Source organism: Stegodyphus dumicola, chromosome 6 (assembly GCF_044657685.1).
Source record: "Stegodyphus dumicola isolate Sdum_Otavi_A_Nest chromosome 6, ASM4465768v1".
NCBI lineage: Eukaryota > Metazoa > Arthropoda > Arachnida > Araneae > Eresidae > Stegodyphus > Stegodyphus dumicola.
This window is the reverse complement of record NC_140773.1, coordinates 137,314,832-137,336,294: the sequence shown is the minus strand read 5'-3', so window position 1 is coordinate 137,336,294 and position 21,463 is coordinate 137,314,832. Positions and strand designations below refer to the sequence as shown.

The 21,463-nt window shown below is 32.8% G+C and overlaps 1 protein-coding gene across 5 annotated transcripts in view; it reads right to left on the bottom strand.

Annotated features, from left to right (window-relative positions):
- LOC118186759 (uncharacterized protein CG43867-like) overlaps window positions 1–21,463 on the bottom strand; it is a 285,190-nt gene that overhangs the window by 147,678 nt on the left and 116,049 nt on the right. For all 5 annotated transcript variants that reach the window (XM_085818919.1, XM_085818917.1, XM_085818921.1 and 2 more), the window contains exons 2-4: window positions 4,580–4,865; window positions 744–806; window positions 517–648 (exon numbers count right to left, since the gene is read on the bottom strand). In XM_085818919.1, coding sequence (XP_085675045.1) covers window positions 517–648; window positions 744–806; window positions 4,580–4,822 — 438 coding nt within the window. In that variant the 5' untranslated portion in view covers window positions 4,823–4,865. The remainder of the gene's footprint in view (window positions 1–516; window positions 649–743; window positions 807–4,579; window positions 4,866–21,463) is intronic.

Genomic DNA, 21,463 nt, shown 5'->3' with positions numbered 1-21,463 from the left:
AAAATCTTTTACAAGTACATTAAGACAATGCAGATCAAATACAATATGATATGAAAAAATATGATGAAATCACCAGAAAAGGAATTTATACAATTTAAGTTTCATCATTTGAATATATTTCATTTATTGATGGAAAATATGTTCCTATGTAGAGTTTAAAAATTCAAAACTAGGAGATTCAGTGATCTAGCAGGAAATCAGGAGATCAATGAAAAACCGGGAAGTCTTTTCATAAAACTGAGAAAGTTGGCAACTATGACTGCGAAAATGACTGAAAAAATAATTGTGTGCCGCTTTACAAAAATCCTTTATTTGTATTTTTAATATTTTAGCTTCTATACAATTAAAAAAAGGAAAAAATCAGCTATCCAACATCAATTACTTAATTTTAAATAATAATTAATTATTTTTCTTAGCATTGCTTAAATATGGCCCATAAATTGAAATATACAATATTTGTTGTAATGGGTTTACAATATTAGTACTTAAAAAGTATTTTTCAAATAAAAAAGTTACCTGTTCTTCAACCTGTTGCTCCAGATTTGAAATAATTTGATCCTTGCAAGCTTGGTCTGCATTAGCCATACAGTCTTGAAAGGTATCACCACTCACCCCAAGACTCTGAAGCTTTTGCTCCATTACTTGCATCTAAGAGAATTCAGTTATGTCAAATTATTGTAATTAAATTTCTTTGTAATATCAAGGTCACATTTTAGTAATTACTACAGCAATAGAAGTTCTACCTTTTGTCTAGCTTCATTGCTTCGTCTGTCTGCTTCAGCAGCCTTTTGTTCAAGTTCAGATAACTAATAAAACAAATATAAATAAATTTCTGAGCCCTTTAATTCATATTTTTAAACCTACAAAATGGCAGTTAAAATTTTAAAAAATCCCGAATTCCTTCCCAAACATACTTTAATATTACATTCACATTCATTAAGAAGTTATTAATCACATTTTCTAAATTCTTCATTAAAAATACCATAGCAACTGATTAAAAACAAAGTAAAGAAACCAAAATGAAACAAAATTTCTTCCTCTAAATATAATATGTAAAGGAAAACTGTTCAAAGAGCAATGATAGCTTATTTATAATACAGTACAAAGTCTGAAATCCAGACATAAAATAACCGGAATGATCTAAAATTTGGACCCCTGGATCAAGAGCAACCCCCCTTTCATATACATAAGTTTTTATATTTTTTTATGCTTTACATTTGCAAATTTGAGAGTTTTTTTCATAAAAAAATATGGAGAGTTCTGTTTCTTAATTTCACTTCGACACTGATACAGTCCTAGAAAATCTATATTATTAAAATCTGTGCACGTCTGTGTGTTTTGGCATTATTTCCTCCGGAACGGTAGGGAGTTCAGTTTTGAGAGAGGTACCTCCGGATTCCAAAAAATTATGGGAAGCCATTTCGACCATTCTCATCTTCATACAACTTTGATTAGCTGAGATATTAATTAAAAACTCTGAAAATGCTAACTTTTGCCCTCATCTTTCCAAGTGACAACAATCTCGCATGCTAGAGATAAAAATCTGCTTTAATTCAAAAACTGCTGCCACTGCTCACTTTCAAATCATTGAATATGTTGATAAAAATTTGCAAGTTTTACAAAATATGGAATAAAAACAGCATTGCCAAACATTTAATACATTGCTCTGGATTACAAAAATTCGTTGGAAGCCATTTTGACTATTCTCATCTTCATGCAACTTTAATCAGTCGGGATATTAATTAAAAACTCTGAAAACACTAATTTTCGCAATCATTTTTCCGAGTGGTAACAGTCTCATGCATTGGAGATAAAAACCTCCAACACTTTCTTTCGAAATGTTACTACTGCTCGATATCAAATGGTAGAGTGTGTTAATAAAAAAATTTTAAACTTTTACAAAATATGAAATAATGCCCACTCCAATTAACACTGTAATGGAAAAGAATAAAAAATCCGAAAGCTTTCGCATTTTACATTATGACCAAAGGGACTTTTTTAATGTTTCATGTGTTACATTTATTTATTGAATATCATATTCTTTGCACTTAAACCATAAAATTCAATTCAATAGCAATACGTATTACAAAATATTTAAAAGAGCATATCTTTAGAATTTCAGATACACAAAATTTAGTGGAACATGTTTGTAGTCGCTAATACATTGCCAACAGTGTATAGCAGACACTAGCAAAGTTTTGTGATGATACATTTTCAGACACCATAAACAAAAAGTGAAATTTTCTAATTAATAGAATTTTTGAAGAAATGTGGAGAAGGGGTAATAAAACAAGTTGGTTTAACACAGAAATTTTTATTGCAAAGACAATGCCCAAAGCATCAGCCAAATAAGATGGTGAAATCTATAATAGGGTTTTAAATCCAGAAAATATTAATACTGGTAGTGAAGAAAGTAAGAAGTTATTGAGAACAAAAAAATCTCAATTGACAATTTAATGGGAATTATCGATGGGGCAATTAGAGTACTTGACAATGAAGCTTAGTAAGTGAACAAGCAATTATGTCTATCTACAGAATTAAAGAGAAAGCATTAGCATGGAAAGGGGAAGGCAAATTAAACAACTTATTAGACAAATTAAACATAGAAAGAAATGTTTTATGAATCAAAACAAATAAAAACTGGATTTTTTTTTGAAAATTTTAAATATTTACTTGAAAAAAATGAAAGAAAAAGATATACTTGTTTATGTAACAGGTAGGCAATCTCTATAAAGTAATACTCCTTTTTAATATTTGAATGAACACAAAGAAAACTTTAATTATGATGAATAAAAGCAATGCTCCAACAACAGAAAATAATTCTCACTTTTTGCCTCAAGAAGGTATTCAATCTGCGAATACTTTCATTAATTTTCAAGGAGAATTCACAAAGGTAAATTAAAGACAATTTGCATTCATGTTATACCTGAGAAAAATCATTAAAATACCATACAGCCAATTCATTAATTTATCAGGAGAAAATTGTGGATAAATGACTAGTGTTCAAAGTTCTTTTCAACTAGGGTATGAACACGCATGTAATAATTTAAGACTCTTCAATAAAACTGAATTTCTTGGTATCAACCTGTTGTAACCTATCTATCTGTGTTATTCCTACCACTTTATCTGTGAAAGGAATGCCTAAATTCGTTGGATGGTCATGGAAAAAATACTGGAATTTTGTAAAATTCTTGCAGATGCAGTTTTACACCAACAATTTTCCTATAAACTTTGTGGTAAGGAATTTCAAGAAAAATGATCAACCAATTATGAAGCAGTAACACAAATTCCTAGCATGGAACTAAAAAGGCATTATATTACACTTTCTTAATACCAAAACATATATTTTATTGGCTTTGTGCCCAAACCAAGTATCTGCAAACAACTGCTAAGGGAAAATGCCTTTATAGGCTGCTTTCATTACACATTCATTTTTACACATGCTTTTATTTTTAAGAAAAACAAGTTAATACTTTTACACACTATTTTGAATAAATTCAACTCAGAGAATACGTATTTCTTTTTTCAGGCTTATCACAAAACAACGAAAACTGACCCAGAAAATGGATGAAATTATAAACAGCAAAAGATGCAAAATTTGGCTTGCTGAAAAACTCATTTTTGAATAATGTGTTGAATGTATTTATCTGAAATCGCAAAGGGAAAAATTAAGGTTGTTTAAACATGAAAAACGATCCTGTCTTTGAAAAAGAAATGAAGAAATAATAGAAAAAAGTCTGAAACTCACATTTTGTTCGATATCTGCAAAAAATTTTGATTTTTTTCAAATCTCAAAAAATCTCACAAAATTCATGAAACTAATCACAAAAATTCAGACTGCAATAAAAATTATACATATAATTAACAGTATTATGATGTCCCATCATTTTATACAGAATGAAGTACTAAAAATTTAACCAAAGTATGATTTTACCATTAAACAGTCGTTTGTACGGTCAGCCACCTACAAAGGTTATCATTAAAAAGAGATTTTAGTGAGTTAAATTAGCGCAAGTTCATAAAAATATTTAAAATTTCTAATTCGATAATATTTTTAGGAACTGTGTTTATTTATCAAAATTGCTTAGTCTATGCTTATCTGAACCGCAAAGTTTCTGTGTGTGAAAGATAAAAGTATTTTATTTCAGGCAGTGGCCACATATAGCTTTTAAACAACTGAGTTTGTTGATTAAACTTAAAAGATAATTATCTTACATTTTACAGTACGGCAACAGCTTGGCAAGCTGGAGATAAAAATGTTTTATTTTTGAACAGTGTTACCACTGCTCGCTTTTAAATCACTGACTTTATCAATCAGAAATTCATTAAATTCATATTAAGTATCAAATAAATCAAAAACAAATCTGAAATTCAAAATTTGGGTTTCGAGGGGCACATGTTTAGGTGAAGGATTATGAGTATATTCAAAATCGGGTAGGAACCATCTTTTTCCCACAATGCAAGGAACATACAAACGTACAGATTCTTCATAGTAGAAAATAGATGTATAACTAAAAAATATTTCAATATACTGCTTTTCCTGGGCGAGGGGAAGAAAGAAAATACTTCTCTCACCAACCTTTTCTTGCAAGGATTGTTGTAACTCTGCCGTCTCCATTCGGAACCGTGCAAGATTTACTTTGAGCTGGTAATATCTTTGTTTCCAGTTAACATGCTGGTGAGGATCCTCAAGTTGACACCAACTGATTAAACCTTCATGATCTTCTTCTTCATCTTCCAATAAGGATGAGAAGAGGGAAGATGGAAACTCATCATTTGGAGGAGGTGGAGCAGGTGGTGGAGGTGGTTCTGATTCAGTCATTCTGATGATGATGCTTTATGGCACTTAGTTTAAAGCGCCCAACCTAATGAACAAAATTGACAACTGAAATTCTTGTGTTACAAAATTAATATACTTAAAATAGGTGCTACATTAACAGTTTGTAATCTGAGAACAATGCATAGCTGCCAACTTTGAAATCTGAAAAACCATGAGGTTTTCATTACGTATGGCAAGGCCATTTCAAAGGAGCTCCAAACTGACTTCAATTTCCTTTGTAATGCAAGATTCAGGTTACTGAACTATTTTTAATACAATTTTGATATAAAATACATTAGTATTTATTAGATATTCTAAATTTTATGGTCTTTGGATAGTTTCCTTTTGTAAATTTCTTACAATTTCATACTGAGAAAATCTCAAACAGGAGTAAAAAAAAGCTTTTATTAAAAAATAAAAAAAAAAAAAATAAAAAAAAAAATCTGAAATGTTTCAGATTTTAAATTACGTCCAAAGGGGCGTTTTTTAACATTTTGTGTGTTACCTTTCTTTATTAAATATCATGTTCCTCGCACTTAAACCATAAGATCCAGTGCAACAGCAATATCGCAAAATAGTTTTAAAACGAGCATATCTTTAGAATTTCTGATACAGAGACTCACGCGCTGGAGATAAAAATGTTTTTTCTGCACAACGTTGCCATTGCTCGCTTTGAAATCCTTGAGTTTGTTAATCAAAAATTCGTCAAAGTTTTAAAAAATAGGAAATCGATCATAAAACAAATTTCAAATTTGGTCTTCCACATGCTCATATTCGTTGGAGGATTACGTTATTCAAAATTCGATGACTCTGTTGGCGCATTTTACGCCAACGAATCTCGCCAAATTATCGCCTCCTACGATTGAGGCAGCAGACTTGAAGAAATCTAACCGGTCTGACGTGAGCAATTACTTGTAACCGAAGCTCACAATTAAATTGTATTTTGCTTCACTGTAAATATTTGTATATGATGTTTTTCTAAATAAAATAATTAAAAACGAAGCAGTGAAGCTGGTCCGTCGATAAAAAATAACCTTTAAGAAAAATAAGTTTAGTCATCTGGCTCCGTCGACCCTGGAGCCTACTTCAGCGGTATGGATATATTAATGAAAAGCAAAGCATCCCTAAAGGGGAAAATAACTAGATTCGAAACTTTTGTGCAAACTGCAAATAATGATGTGGACTTAGTTGAACTTAAAGTTAAACTAAAAACATTCAAGTTCTTCAAAACAAAGTTGATGAACTACGAAGTGCGTGCTACGCACAAAGTGAAATGAAAGATGATGATCTGACCAAAATTGATGACGACTTAAACCAATGTGATGATCGTCTGGAAAAATTGGAGGTAAGAATTGAAATTCTCATTAATTCTTACAATAAGTTAAATTCTGCAAAAGCAGTAAATGTTACTGAAAGTAATGTAGATGAAAATTTTCAAATTAAAACTAAAATCCCAGCGTTAGTTTTGCCTGAATTTTCAGGAAAATATGAAGAATTTAGTTCATTTAAAACTCAATTTGATGATTTAATTACAAATAATGTTCAGCTGCGTCATTCACAGAAATTGTATTATCTAAGATCTTGTCTTACTAATGATGCTAAGCATATAGGTAGTAACTTTGATAATTTTGAATCTTTGTACAATGCTTTAGAATCTCGCTATGATAATGAACGTCTGATTGTTGACATTCATGTGCAGAATATTTTAAATTTTGAAAAGATTCAATCCGAAAATGCGAAAGATATCAGAAGTATGATTGATTGTATACAAAAGAATTTACGCGCTTTGAAAGTATTAAAATATGAACAGAACAAGTTATGTGATGTTTTTCTAATAAATATTCTTCAAAAACTAGATAAAGAATCTAGAAAAAATTTTGAATTATCTCACAAATCGAAAGTAGTTCCAACATTTGACGAGTTTATTAGATTTTTGGAACAGCGTGAATCAGTTTTGTTATCTATAAATAGAAATATTACACCCGGAAGTAGGGTTAATATAAATAAGAATTCCACTCCTTCCCATAAATCGAAGGTTCTTTTGACAAATGAAAATAAAAGTAAAAACTGTGTTGTGTGTAGGAGCCTTCATCCTATTTTCCTTTGCGATACATTCTTAAAGTTAAGTGTTCATGAAAGATTAAAATTAATTCGTTCACATAAACTCTGCGAATTATGTCTAAAGCAAAATCATAAGAAAAGTCAGTGTCTCTCGAAATTTAAATGCGCTTGCGGGGAAAAACACAATAAATTAATATGCATGGATAATGAAGGTCATTCGAAGACTCCTTGTCGCTCGGTGACGCCACTTAGACAAAACAAAATTGAGCTCGATGCCGCCGCTGGAAAAGGTGACTCAGAATTGAAAGCGTTGAGTGTTTTAAGTAACAAGAATAAACAAAAAAGAAAAAGTGTACTTTTTCTACTGCAGAGATTTATGTCCGTGACGCCAATAATCGAAGAATAAAAATCCGTGCGATTTTAGACAGCGCATCTAATATATGTGTTCTTACAGATAAAATAAGTGAATGCTTAGGAATAAAAAGGGAGAAAATTAAAATGCCTGTTACAGGTCTTAATGGATCAATTCAAAATATTAAATGGAAAGTGAATACATTTATTTCAAATGAAGAATGTACCTTTAATGAACCAGTTGAATTCTTGATTGTAAATAAGATAACAGGACTAACTCCGTGTACTACGTTAGATATTTCGAAAGTAGAAATTCCACAATTTTTAAATTTAGCTGATAAATCATTTTATGAAGCTTCAGAGGTACATGCCCTTATAAGTGCTGATTTATTTTTTAAGGTTTTGAAAAATAATACGTATAAAATAAATGATGATTTAATATTTAAAGAGTCTGAATTCGGATGGATCGCATGCGGGAAGCTTAACGAAATGCAACCTTCTTATCAGGGACATTGTTTTCTTGTGCAAAATGACTCTCTTCAAAATACTTTAAAACTTTTCTTTGATTTAGAGGGACTTGGTATTCGTGATGATCCAGTTTTGCATGAAAAGGATCAGGCAATGGAAATTTTTAATGACACCGTTGAATTTAAAAATGGACGTTATGTAGTACAATTACCTTTTAGGAAACATTATGAAGAAATATCTGATAATTATTCCTTGGCGCGGCAGCGTTTTCAGAATTTGTGGAGAAGATTTAGTCATGATCCTGAGTTACATCAACAATACCGTGAAATTATTTGTGATTATTTAAAAGAAGGCATAATCAGCATCGTAAATCCTGATACAAAAGAAAATGCTTTAAATAGGCCTATATATTATTTGCCTCATCAGGCTGTGCAGAAAGAAAGTAGTTTAACGTCGAAAACTAGGATCGTCTTTGATGCGGGTAGTCATCAAAATAATGAACTTTCTTTAAATGACTGCTTGTGGCCAGGGGTTAACTTAAATCCAAATCTTTTGGATTTACTAATTAATTTCAGATTGAACAAAATGCAATTTTGTTCAGATGTTAAACAAGCTTTTCTGCAGATATGCCTCTCTGATGAACATAAGGATGCAGTTCGTTTTCTTTGGAGTAGTGATGATCCAAGTGTTGATAAAAGGCCCAATTTACAGATTTACCGTTTCAATCGAGTAAATTTCGGGGTCAGTTCGAGCCCATTCCTGTTAGCAGCTACTATTAGACATCATATTAAAAAATACAAGGAAGATTTTCCCGAAACAATTGAAATTTTAAACCAGTGTTTTTATGTAGATGATCTCATTTCTGGAAGCGAGGATTTTGAAGAAGCACTTGAAGTATCTAAAAATGCCAAGAAAATTATGGAAGAGGCTGGAATGGTTCTCAGGAAGTGGATTAGCAATAATGCTGAATTAATGGAGCAATGGAAGAATGAAGAATTCGATACCTATCCTGCAGATGCTACTCTCAGCTTGGGCGCACACCAAACTAAAATCTTGGGACTTTCTTGGAAGACGCACGAAGATTATTTAACTATGGATACTAAAAATCTTTTGGAATTTCTTTCTATGGACAAAAATACGAAACGCTTCTTACTTCAAGCAATAGGGAAGATATTTGATCCTTTAGGATTAATTTCGCCTTTCACCATTCGAGTTAAATGCCTCATCCAAGATCTCTGGAATGAAAAAATTCAGTGGGATGAACCTTTACCAAAAGAAATTGAAAAGGAATGGAAGAAGTGGTGTGCTGAACTTCATCACTTAGAAAATTTGAAAATACCTAGGTTGGTTAATGATTCTGCATCAAAGGAATGTGATGATCCAAGTGATGAAGTGATGATCCAAGTGTTGATAAAAGGCCCAATTTACAGATTTACCGTTTCAATCGAGTAAATTTCGGGGTCAGTTCGAGCCCATTCCTGTTAGCAGCTACTATTAGACATCATATTAAAAAATACAAGGAAGATTTTCCCGAAACAGTTGAAATTTTAAACCAGTGTTTTTATGTAGATGATCTCATTTCTGGAAGCGAGGATTTTGAAGAAGCACTTGAAGTATCTAAAAATGCCAAGAAAATTATGGAAGAGGCTGGAATGGTTCTCAGGAAGTGGATTAGCAATAATGCTGAATTAATGGAGCAATGGAAGAATGAAGAATTCGATACCTATCCTGCAGATGCTACTCTCAGCTTGGGCGCACACCAAACTAAAATCTTGGGACTTTCTTGGAAGACGCACGAAGATTATTTAACTATGGATACTAAAAATCTTTTGGAATTTCTTTCTATGGACAAAAATACGAAACGCTTCTTACTTCAAGCAATAGGGAAGATATTTGATCCTTTAGGATTAATTTCGCCTTTCACCATTCGAGTTAAATGCCTCATCCAAGATCTCTGGAATGAAAAAATTCAGTGGGATGAACCTTTACCAAAAGAAATTGAAAAGGAATGGAAGAAGTGGTGTGCTGAACTTCATCACTTAGAAAATTTGAAAATACCTAGGTTGGTTAATGATTCTGCAGCAAAGGAAGATACTGTTGAAATACACAGTTTTTGCGACGCAAGTAAAAAGGCATATGGCGCTGCCATATATTTGAAGGTGAAGACACTCAGTGGAATATCGGTGAAACTCCTAACTTCAAAAAGTCGTGTGTCTCCATTAAACGGTGTAACCTTACCAAGATTAGAACTATTGGGTGCTCTAGTTGCAGCTCGTCTTAGTTCTAAGGTAAAGAGAATCGTGAATCTGAAAAGATCTGTTGAATACCATTGGACAGATTCCAAGATTGCACTTTTTTGGATAAAGGGTACAAAAACCCGATGGAAGCAATTTGTGGCAAACCGAGTGAACGAAATCACCAGCTTGACAGATCCCAACTCTTGGCATCACTGTGCAGGTAAAGAAAATCCTGCCGATCTTCTCTCACGTGGAATGAATGCTGATTCCTTGGTGACAGATTCTAGATGGTGGACAGGTCCAGAATTCTTGATGCAGCCTGACAGTTTCAAGAACTTGCAACCATTTATTCCTGAGATTGAAACCATCGAACAAGTCGAAAAAGAAACTTTGCGGCGAGAAAGGAAAATTCCTTTTGAAGATGAGACTTGTAAAGAGACAGCCCTGCTAAATGACAGCTCTCAACATTTTATTGTGGACGACCTCTTAGAACTTTCAAACAATTATTATAAAATTAACCATGTTTTGTCTTATATTTTCAGGTTTATTTTCAATTGCAGGAATAAGGTAAAAAACACAGGGCCACTGTCAGTGGAGGAGGTAAGAGAAGCCGAAGAAGTGTTGATTAAGCATGAACAACGAGTTCTCCTTGAAGGAAAGAAACTGCCAAGTAATATTTCGAATTTATTTCCGTTTTTTGATGACAAAGGAATAGTACGTGTAGGAGGAAGGCTGAAGAATGCTTCAGTGCCATATTCTCAAATACATCCTCCTATTTTACCTAAGGGTTCAAGATTAAGTAAAATTTATTTTGAAAGTTTACACAGGAAATTATTTCATGTTGGACCACAAGGTCTGCTAAATGCAGTGCGCTTGAAATTTTGGCCTTTAGGTGGCCGTAGTCTCGCATGTAAAACAGTACATCAATGTGTAACGTGCTTTAAATGTAAGCCCACTCTTTCTTCACAAATTATGGGTAATTTGCCTAGTGAAAGAGTTAATGTTTCAGCTCCATTTTCTATTACAGGTATTGATTTATGTGGCCCTTATTTAATGAAATTTAAAAATCAACGTAAAGGTATTCTGAATAAATTGTATATTTGTATTTTTATATGTTTCGCAACAAAAGCCATCCATCTTGAGACATTAACAGATTTGACTTCCGATGCTTTAATTGCAACACTTAAACGTTTTACAAGTAGACGTGGCAAATGTTTCAAAATTTATACCGACAATGCTACTAACTTTGTTGGAGCGAATTCAAAATTGAAAAAATTTTATAAACTCATTAATTTCCCAGACAAAGAATTAGCTAATAATTTTTCGCAAGAAAATATAGATTGGAATTTTATTCCACCCAAATCGCCTCACTTCGGTGGACTTTGGGAAACTGGGATAAAATCGGTGAAGTACCATCTTAAGCGTACGATTGGCAATTTTCATTTCACTTACGAAGAATTCGAAACGATTGTCATTCAGATAGAAGGAATATTAAATTCGCGACCGCTGACTCCTCTTTCTAGTGATTCAGAAAGTTTCGAAGTTCTGACGCCAGGTCATTTCTTGATAGGGCGACCTATAACAGCAATTTCTGAGCCGTTTTTAACGGATTTAAAGGAAAACCGCTTAAGTCGTTGGCAAAAAACTACAAAAACTATACATCTTATTTGGAAAAGATGGAAGTCTGATTACTTGAATACTTTACAGTCTAGATCAAAATGGATGGTTGAAAAAAAATGATCTGATGATCGGCCAAATGGTTTTGATTAAAGAAGATTTTCTGCCAATTAACAATTGGCTTTTAGGGCGAATAACATCATTATACCACTGTTCTGATGGAAAAGTCCGCGTTCTAAAAGTTCGTACCAAAACAGGGGACTTTAAAAGGACAATTAATAAAATAGCTGTATTGCCTATTGAAGTTTAGCAAGTTGTGAATTATGTTACTCAGTTGTTAGTAATTATATTGAAAATTATTTTTCTCAATAATTTTGTATTCATGTTTTGTTCACTTATTTTATATTTTTCTATACATATTTTATACTTGTTTACATGAATAACTGAAACTTTAATACTGGTATTTCATAATTAAATTTATGTTAAGTTCTTGCATGTGAACATAGCAAGGCCGGGCGGGATGTTGGCGCATTTTACGCCAACGAATCTCGCCAAATTATCGCCTCCTACGATTGAGGCAGCAGACTTGAAGAAGAAATCTAACCGGTCTGACGTGAGCAATTACTTGTAACCGAAGCTCACAATTAAATTGTATTTTGCTTCACTGTAAATATTTGTATATGATGTTTTTCTAAATAAAATAATTAAAAACGAAGCAGTGAAGCTGGTCCGTCGATAAAAAATAACCTTTAAGAAAAATAAGTTTAATCAGACTCTATGTACCGTTGTTTTATCACAATACGAGAAATATACATACATTTATGCAGATTTTTCATTATTTAATTTCTTCAAATATAATGCAGGACTCTAACATTTTGTGGCAACAGTTTGAAAAGTGAACCGACATTTATGAATCCGACGCAAAATGCCAAAACGAAACTAATAGTCCTTCGGGATTCAAATCCCTTTGGACTAAAAAAACTTCACATTGTTGCATGCGCATGGGTTCATAATAAATTGAATACACAAGTCCGATGAAAAGTGAATAAAATTTATTCTTATCACAACAAATAAAACAAAATGCTGAAATTTCCTCAGAGATATTCGTGCAATATCACAATATCTCACAGTAGTTATATTTTAAACTACTAAAATATAAATAGAACGCTAATCTGATCTCACCAAGAATTCGCTACAATCAATAACAGCAATAAGTAAATAACTGCTAAACAACTGAATTGACATGTTTTCCTCCAGCTTTTATAGGCTTTTTAATCACGCATGAGAATACTCTTGTATTTTCTTGATTTTTCTGGATAGCAAAAGAGTACAATTACAAGATATCTATTTATTAGAATGTTAAATGCGCGTGCTCCTGTATTTAAATTTTTCCAGGGTAGCTTTCTTTTCAAATAAGCCTTGTGCTACATTGCATGGAAATATAAAACGATTTTAATTACAAATTCTACTAGAAATAGCTAAATAAATACAAAATCTGTAACAATATTAAATAAAATTTAGCAAAAAATTTTTTTCTGAAAATTATTAGGGGGTGGAGGAATAGAATTTTCACAATTTAAAATTTCCTTTATTGCTGATAAACACTTTCTTTAATAAAGGTTAAAAGTTAGAAACCGGGAAATTAGGCTATCTTCCTAGAGTGATGAAAAAACGAGAGTTTCGTATGACAATGGACAGTTTTAAACTATTCAATATACATCACGGCCATATATGTCCTTTTGTTTATTTATTTTCAAAACCACTTGTAAATATATGCTTCTCAGAGTGTTTAAATCAGTGATTTCAAAGTGGTAACTCCTGAAGTAATTTTACACAACCCTTGAATACTACAGTACAAAGTCCGTAATCCGGGCATCCATTATCCGGAATGATCTATAATCCGGACCTCAAAGCCACAAACTTACGCACACGCGTAAAGCCAGTTAAGTGTTTACATATGCGCGCTTCCGATAGTGAAGAAAGAGACAGAGAGGTTATTGAAAATGAAAAGATTTCGATTCACAACTTAGTCGGTATTCTCGACACAGCAATTACAGGACTTGAACAGTGGAACTTTGTGACTGAACAAGAAATTATGTCTGTTTATAGAATTAAAGAGAAAGTATTAGCACAAAAAACGAAGCAACTTAAACAACTTACATTGAAAGAAATGTTTAATAAAGTAAACAAATAAATATTACGCTTTTTTTTTATAAATTTTGATACCCTTTAGATCATATTTGCTCTTTATTTCATACATTACGGTTTCATATTTTTAATTATATAATTTCTGCATGCTATCTTACCAGATTTAAATTGCTGATCTATAATCCGGAATCGCCGAAGTCCCGACGAGTCCGGATTACGGACTTTGTACTGCATTATTTTATCCAAACTTCTTTTAAACACAAACATGCATAATACCTCAGAAAATCTACAAATGGAGCTAATTAACTTACACTGTAATATAAATCTTATTCAAAGATCCAAACACACATATTTGATTAACTTTTTTTCGTACTTGTCAAAAGATAAATATCCTCATTTACGAATTTATGTCATACGAATAATCCCTTTCTTTGGGAATACATTTTTAAGTGAACAGTTTTTAAGGCCACAGTTGAAAATTAGTAAGTATAAGATATTGCAGCTGAAAGTTATAGTAAGGAAGTAGGAAATAATGTAGTTTATAATTATTTGCATACAAATACTATATTGTTGCGCGCCTATGTGTTCGCAACAGATTCAATACATGCAAGTCCGATGGTAGGTTGATAAAATTTATTTTATCAAAAGAAATATTTTAGAGTTCTGCAATTTTTCACAGAAATACACGTAAAGGTGCTAACATTATCACAGAGTACAATCAGTAGTTACACTTCAAACTATTAAGAACATTAAACGCAACGCAATGCAGAGCTTAAATTGCGCTGGAGGTCACAGGAGCTCAGCTCCGGTACTTCTCAATTTTCGAGATAAATTATTATTTCAGCCAGAGCGCACTGGAGCCCTAAATAAAAGGGCTCTAGCACTTCTTTCATGTAAGTAAACCACAATTTTAGCTCATAAATTTTATTTTTAACATGCCTTAAAAATTAATTCTAACTTCTGAATGCAGGCCTGCACTCAACCCTTGCACTCAAGCCTTGGAGAGGTTGAAACTTTTAAAGAAAAGCCTCCCAATCGTACGCCAAAAGCTCCAGGATATGCAATGAATTTATGAGAGTGGATAAATTTTGCATTCCCTCAAAGAACTAAAAGTGATACACTGGTTACGCACGTCCCACACTAGTGACTTCCTACTGCACAGCTTCTGTAAACTTTCTGAATGATGTAACCAAACGGGGGGGGGTCACTGCTGCCACTTGTACAGAGAAGTTTTATGTTTATTCTCATTCAGGAAAATTTTTGCTTGACAGCTAGAATTATATCAACAGGGCATCATGATCAGAAATTCTTGAAATCTTCCCTCTTTATTTTCAAAGCTACACATTTCCACTAAATTTCTTTCCATATCTTCATACCGTTTCTAGAATTTTCACTATTCTCCTTAATGGAGCTTTAATAGTTTTATTTATTATTATTTTTTTTTTATGTGCTTGGGAAAAAAAAAGAGAGAGAGAGAATGGTACCTGTCATCCTTTGGAATAGTACATTATACGTATAATCAAGGCTTAAAATCAGACGGAGATCAGCTGAGCTGCTTCTTAGCCTCTAAATGGAATTGTAATTCCAGCCGATGCCCCAAATAAGACAGAGACAAAGTCCGATACTTTTTTTTTCCATTTAACTATTTAAAATTAATCTAATAATTTATTAGACTTCTCTTCATTTCTTTACATTTTTCCTAATTTAAATTTAATTACTTAAGTATTTTAATTTTTAGCTATTTTATTTATTAATTTTTCTTTCCTTCTTCAGGTCTTCCATAGGGCTCGGGCACTTCTACTTTTCGAAATTAAGCACTGACGCAATGCAAAGCTCATCTAAAGAGAAAGCTACCCTACGATATCTCAGTACTCCGAACTCACACTGAGCTAACAAGCTAATAACAAACAACCACTACTGAGAGCAGATGCTCGTTCGCCCTTATATAGTTTTCACCCAGCCGCCGAGATATTCCTAGAACTTTCTGCTTTTTGAAATTACTGGTCGACAATATGAAGGTCGAATTACGGTTACAGCTAATATAGTGATGATGATATCGTGTCTATGACAAAGTGCAATTATATAGCTTCGAAGCTGTCAAAGACAGCTTTTGCAACCTCGGCAGCTCTATCAGTATAAAGTAGGTCCACTGGGTCTTCAATGCTGATGTTAAACAGTCTGGCCCTGGATTGCTGGCCATCTGAAGATAAAATGTTGACTAGCAGATATTGCACAATTCATAGAAAAAAAAGCTGCCAGAGCCTCGAAGAGGTTGGACTTCTGCCTGTTGGTCCGCGGGAGGTATTTTATTTCCCTCCTACCACCCGAGGATAAACCTATGTAGGCATTCACCGATCTGCCACCTGGGGACGTGCTCTCTAGGGGTTACAGGCTCCCCCGAGAGAGCTAATATAGTGATCAATTAGAATACCTATACGGTGACACAGGAATCGGACCAAAATGTCGCCAAGTTTGGAAATGTTCAGCGATTTCTCGCCAAATTTGGCGACAATAATTAGTCGCCATACGGTTGCCAGCTTGGTGATATCTCGCCAAATTACCGAGTAATGGATTTACTTAACCCATTTACTCAACGTTATATAGACTTGCCCCTGTATTCTTACTTTTCCGGCATACCTTGTTTCTTCAATTTTTTTTTTTTCCCCCCCCCGTTACATTAGACAGAAAAATATAATTTCACATGCAATTGAACTAAAATCATCTACCTATGTACAAATTCGTAAAAATACGCATTTCTGTTGTATATGTCGCAGAAAAATTTAATACATAAAAGAAAGCTATAATAGATTGACATTATTTATTCATAAATTTCGTCCCACTTTTTACTTCCTTGTACGAAGTAAAAAGGAAGTATTGTAATCGCGAAAAGTTTCAGGCAGCATATTTCAACGAAAATATCCATTTTGACCACTATCGAATGAAATTTAACGATGTCTTTGCGTGATATATGTACGTAAGGACAGAATAAAAGACTCTTTTCCTCCAAAAAAATTATAAAACAGCTTTAAAATGAATTCTGAAGAGAATTTTTCGTGGCGTCTGTACGAACGTATGTACGTACGTACGTACCTTGCATAACTCAGAAACGAGTAGCCTCAGAACGTTGAAATTTTGTATATTCGAGTGGATGCTGCGGGGATACTATAGTGGCAATATCTGTATTTTTTGGGGAAACAATTTTTTTTTTTTTTTTTTTTTTGGTATCGTCTCAGTTTATTTCTTTTTCGCTTGCTGAGGACTTAAATGTACATTTATTTAGATTGGAAGAGATTTTAAATATATATATGATGATGAAAATGATTACATAGGTGATTTTAATTCAAAGCATTTTAGTTGGGGGGCACCTGTTGTAGATTCAAGGGGAGTTTTAACTGACGATTTTATTGCACAAAATGGTTTGGTTTTAATAAACGACTCAGATTCTAATATTAATAGAATTAAGAGATTTAGTCGAAATATGAAAAAAGGATTTATTAGAAGTGGAAAATGAGATACTGAAATCTAAGAATGAAGAGGAACTGAATAAAGTGGTTTGACATATTGAGAACCAACCATATTATAACACAAATGTGCAAAAAGGCTGAATGTGCGGAAGAAAGAGAGAGAGAGGAAAGAACTCCCTGGTGGAATTCGGAACTGGATAAAATAAGAAGACAAGTAACAGCGGCACGTAAAAGAACACAAATAAAAGGATTGAGAGATGATATCAAGATTGCGCGAAAAGTCAAATATAAAAAACTTATCAAGCGTTCGGAAGAATATATATTAATAAAGAAGAATATAAAAATTATCTGTTTATGAGAGATGTAAATTATTATGATGGATTATTTAGAGTTGCCACCTCTAAAATGAAAAAGAAAATGATTATTGAGAGAGATAGCGAAGTCCCGACAGCGTCTATCGAGAACAATTACAAACAAATTATCGAAGATACTTCATATCTTAAGGATTATAATGAGGATATAAATGAAGAAGAAATTATTATGGAGGAGGATGAAGAGGAGAAAGACTTCAAGCGTTATAATGTTTATAATGAAATTCTGATTGCGATGGAAAGTCTACGAACAAGGTCAACTACTCCTCGGTTGGATGGGATCGGGGCCACATTGTTGAAGATATTGTTTGAGGATTGTCCTTTCTTTTTCATAGCGTTACACAATAGATGCTTGAAGTTGGGGATATTTCCAGATGTATGGAAAATTGGAAAATTAATCTTGATCCCAAAGGATAAAGGAAGATTTCGTCCAATTTGCCTACTGAAAACATTTGCAAAGGTTTATGATAAACTTTTAGTTAATAAACTGCAATATATTTTAAATAAGAATAATATTATTTCTGAAAGGCAATTTGGTTTTAGAAAGGGAAAGTCAACCGAAATGTTTTTTTTTTTTTTTTTTTTTTTTTTTTTTTTTTTTTTGAGAGTCATTAGAGAGAAAAGAAAAACTAAGCAAGTGGCTCTGGTTTCATTTGACGCCAAGGATGCCTTCGATAATGTATGGTGGCTCTTCCCGATGCAACACTTGAAGAATATTGGAATTACTACGAATATGTATGAAATTATAAAAAGTTACTTTAAAAGGCGAAAGATGGTTTTTAAGGGCCCATCTGATAATTTGAAACCTGCTTTTTTACAGTTACAAAGGATGCCCCCAAGGCTCTTGCAGCGCTCCTCTGTTCTGGGACTCACTGTTAATGACTTACTGCGGAAAATCAACATTCCGAACTGTGAGATTGTCCGTTATGCCGATGATATATTGGTTATGATGGAGGGAGATTCCCTTGAAAAATATGGAGAAAGTATTTAAAAAAGTAGAAAATGAATTGAAAGAATGGAGTGACAGAGAGAAAATATATTTTAGTAATGAAAAAACTTGTGGACTTTCCCCCCCTCGGGGTGGGAGAAAGACTAAGACCTCCACAATTGAAACTCAAGGGTAATTGTACCAAATTTGATGAAAATATGAAATATCTAGGAATTATTATTGATACCAAATTGAGTTTTGTGGAGCATTTAAAGCATATAACAGAATCACAAATAACATTGTAAGGATTATGTTAATTTTATTAACAGTTAAATTTTAAGTTAAAGTTCCTTTCCTGTCAAATTCTTAACTTCAACTTACTACTTCTGGCCAGAACGTAGTTTTGGAATCTTGCTGAATATTTAATGAGGAGGAGCGGTATTTTAACCACGAAGTTACTTACTGAGTCAGAAAGAATTAGAGTTTCTGATTTACGCGCGTCTGCCTTTTTGGCCACTCTCTCTCTCTCAAAGCTGTTATTACGCTCGGCCGTACTCAGGCCCTTGCTCAGCTTTGTAGTCAAATAAGTTAAGGGGCCAACTCGATTTGATCCTTGATAGCTTCGGCTATACTTCTTTAGTTAATCTTAGTTTTAGTTTAATTCTTAGTCTTTTAAGTTCAAGCCCAAGTGCGGGCTTTGTTTGTACACTCCAAGCGGAGTTTTGTTAAATCTTATTGAAATAATAAAGGGTTAGTTACCCTTCTATTTTGTTGTTTCTTGTCACCGAATTCAAGCGATTATTCGCTTATCAGTTCTTAGAATTTTCACTTCCAACATTAATTTAGAATTCCGAAGTGAGGAACTCTACAACATTTTAAAATGTTATAAGTATAATTTTAATGTTGATACTTTGAATAGAAAGAGTTTTTTTTACAGAGAGATTTTTAAAATGTGATCATTCCTAAAATATTTTATGGAGTCAGAGCTTGGGGCTGCCGGTCAGAGGAGGTACTTATGATTAGAATGAAACTGGACACCCTGCAGAGAGACTGGATGCTTGCCATTACAAGAGCGTTCAGAACTGTTTCAACTGAAGTTTGTTGCGTTCTTGCGGGTGTTCCGTCCCTCTCGATTCTATACAAATTATACTACAAAAAGTTTCTATTAGCAAATAAAATTATTATAGATACTGAAAATGGTCAAAAAGTACTCACAAGTAAGGCCTTTCAACAAGAGAATGAGGATATTATTCACCCAATTTGGATTATTTTATGATCTTGAATTTCCTTCTGGTGGTGAAATAGACGTTTTTACATATGGTTCTCGAACTGATAGGGGAGTGGGTAGCGCTGTGGTAATTTATTTTCATGGAGTGGAAATAGACAATGTGAGAGTAAAACTTAAACCAATGAATTCGGTTTATCAAGCAGAACTATACACATTGACAGAGGCTTCGAATTGGATTAATAAAAAATTAACAGTTCGAAGTTTTTAATATTTAAACTGATGTCCTATCTGCACTTCAAGCATTCGCCCAACCAGATCATAAAAATCGATTAATTAATGAAATAAAAGACTTGTTTAAAAAGGTTAAAAGAAAACATATTGTTATAGTACACTGGGTAAAAGCACACAGTGGAATTGTCGGAAATGAAAGAGCAGACACCCTTGCTAAAATGGCAACACTTGTGGATGGGACCGATAATTTTGATATTCGAGATTAAAAAAAAGGACCATTGCTGAAATGGAAAACTGGATTTATACAGAATGGAATTTTAGCTGGGAGTCATCTAATAAGAGAAAAAGAGTTGGTGAAAAATATAAAGTTAAATAAGAAGATGAATATTATAAATAATGTTGATATAAATCAGGTACTGACTAATCATGGGCGTTTCCCGGCTTATTTTAATCGGTTCCATCTACAGAATAATGGTAAATACTTAATTTGTAATAAGTTTTGGGAAGCCAGGCACTTCGTCGATGAATGTACGCTTACCTGGAGTATAAGAGAGAAATATAGAAAGAATTTAAAGAAAGATTTTAATAGGAACTATTCAAATTTGAAAGATTTTGCAGAGATAATAATGAAGATTATAAATACAAACAAAGATAGAGTTGGAATTCGACACTGAGACTCAGATTTTGGATTTTGTGTGTTTTTTCCCTTCTTATACTTGTTTTTTTCTGACCAGTCCCATTTTTTGATCATACGGCCGGCTTGTGCCGGATAGGAGGATCGGGGCTGTGCCCTTATAATAATATCTATATCTATATATATAAAGTTTGTCTCCTGCCTGCTCAACAATTATTCACTTATGTAATTTAATGTTTTGGAATAATACATTTTTTATTCCAAAATTTTTTCATGCTTTTAGATACATGCACTTATGCTCTTAGAATTTAAAATGATATTGTAAATTAGTTCGCAGCAATAATAAATTTTCATTTATATATATATATATATATATATTTTGCAATTAAATTTTCATTTTTTATTAGCTTTATACGAATAGAGAATATTTGTTAAATTCAAATACAATAAAAATCTGAAAGGTTTCAGATTTTAAATTACGTCCAAAGGGACATTTTTTTTAACATTTTGTGTGTTTTTATTTATTAAAAATCATGCTCTTCGCACTTAAAACCATAAAATTCAGTTCAACAGCAATGTCGCAAAATAATTTTAAAAAGAGCATATCTTTAGAATTTCCCATACACAGTTCTCCGTGCTGGAGATAAAAAGCCCCCCCCCCGTAAAGTGATGCCATTGTTTGCTTTTAAATCGTTGAGTTTGTTAATCCAAAATTCGTTAAAGTTTTACAAAATATGAAATCGATAATAAAAAAAATTCCAAATTTCGGCTTTCAGATGCTCATATTCCCAGTAGGATTACGTCATTCAAAATTGGTTGGCTCTAAGTACCGTTGTTTTATCACAATGCGAGAAACATATGTACATTTATGCAGATTCTTCATTATTTAATTTCTTTAAATATAAT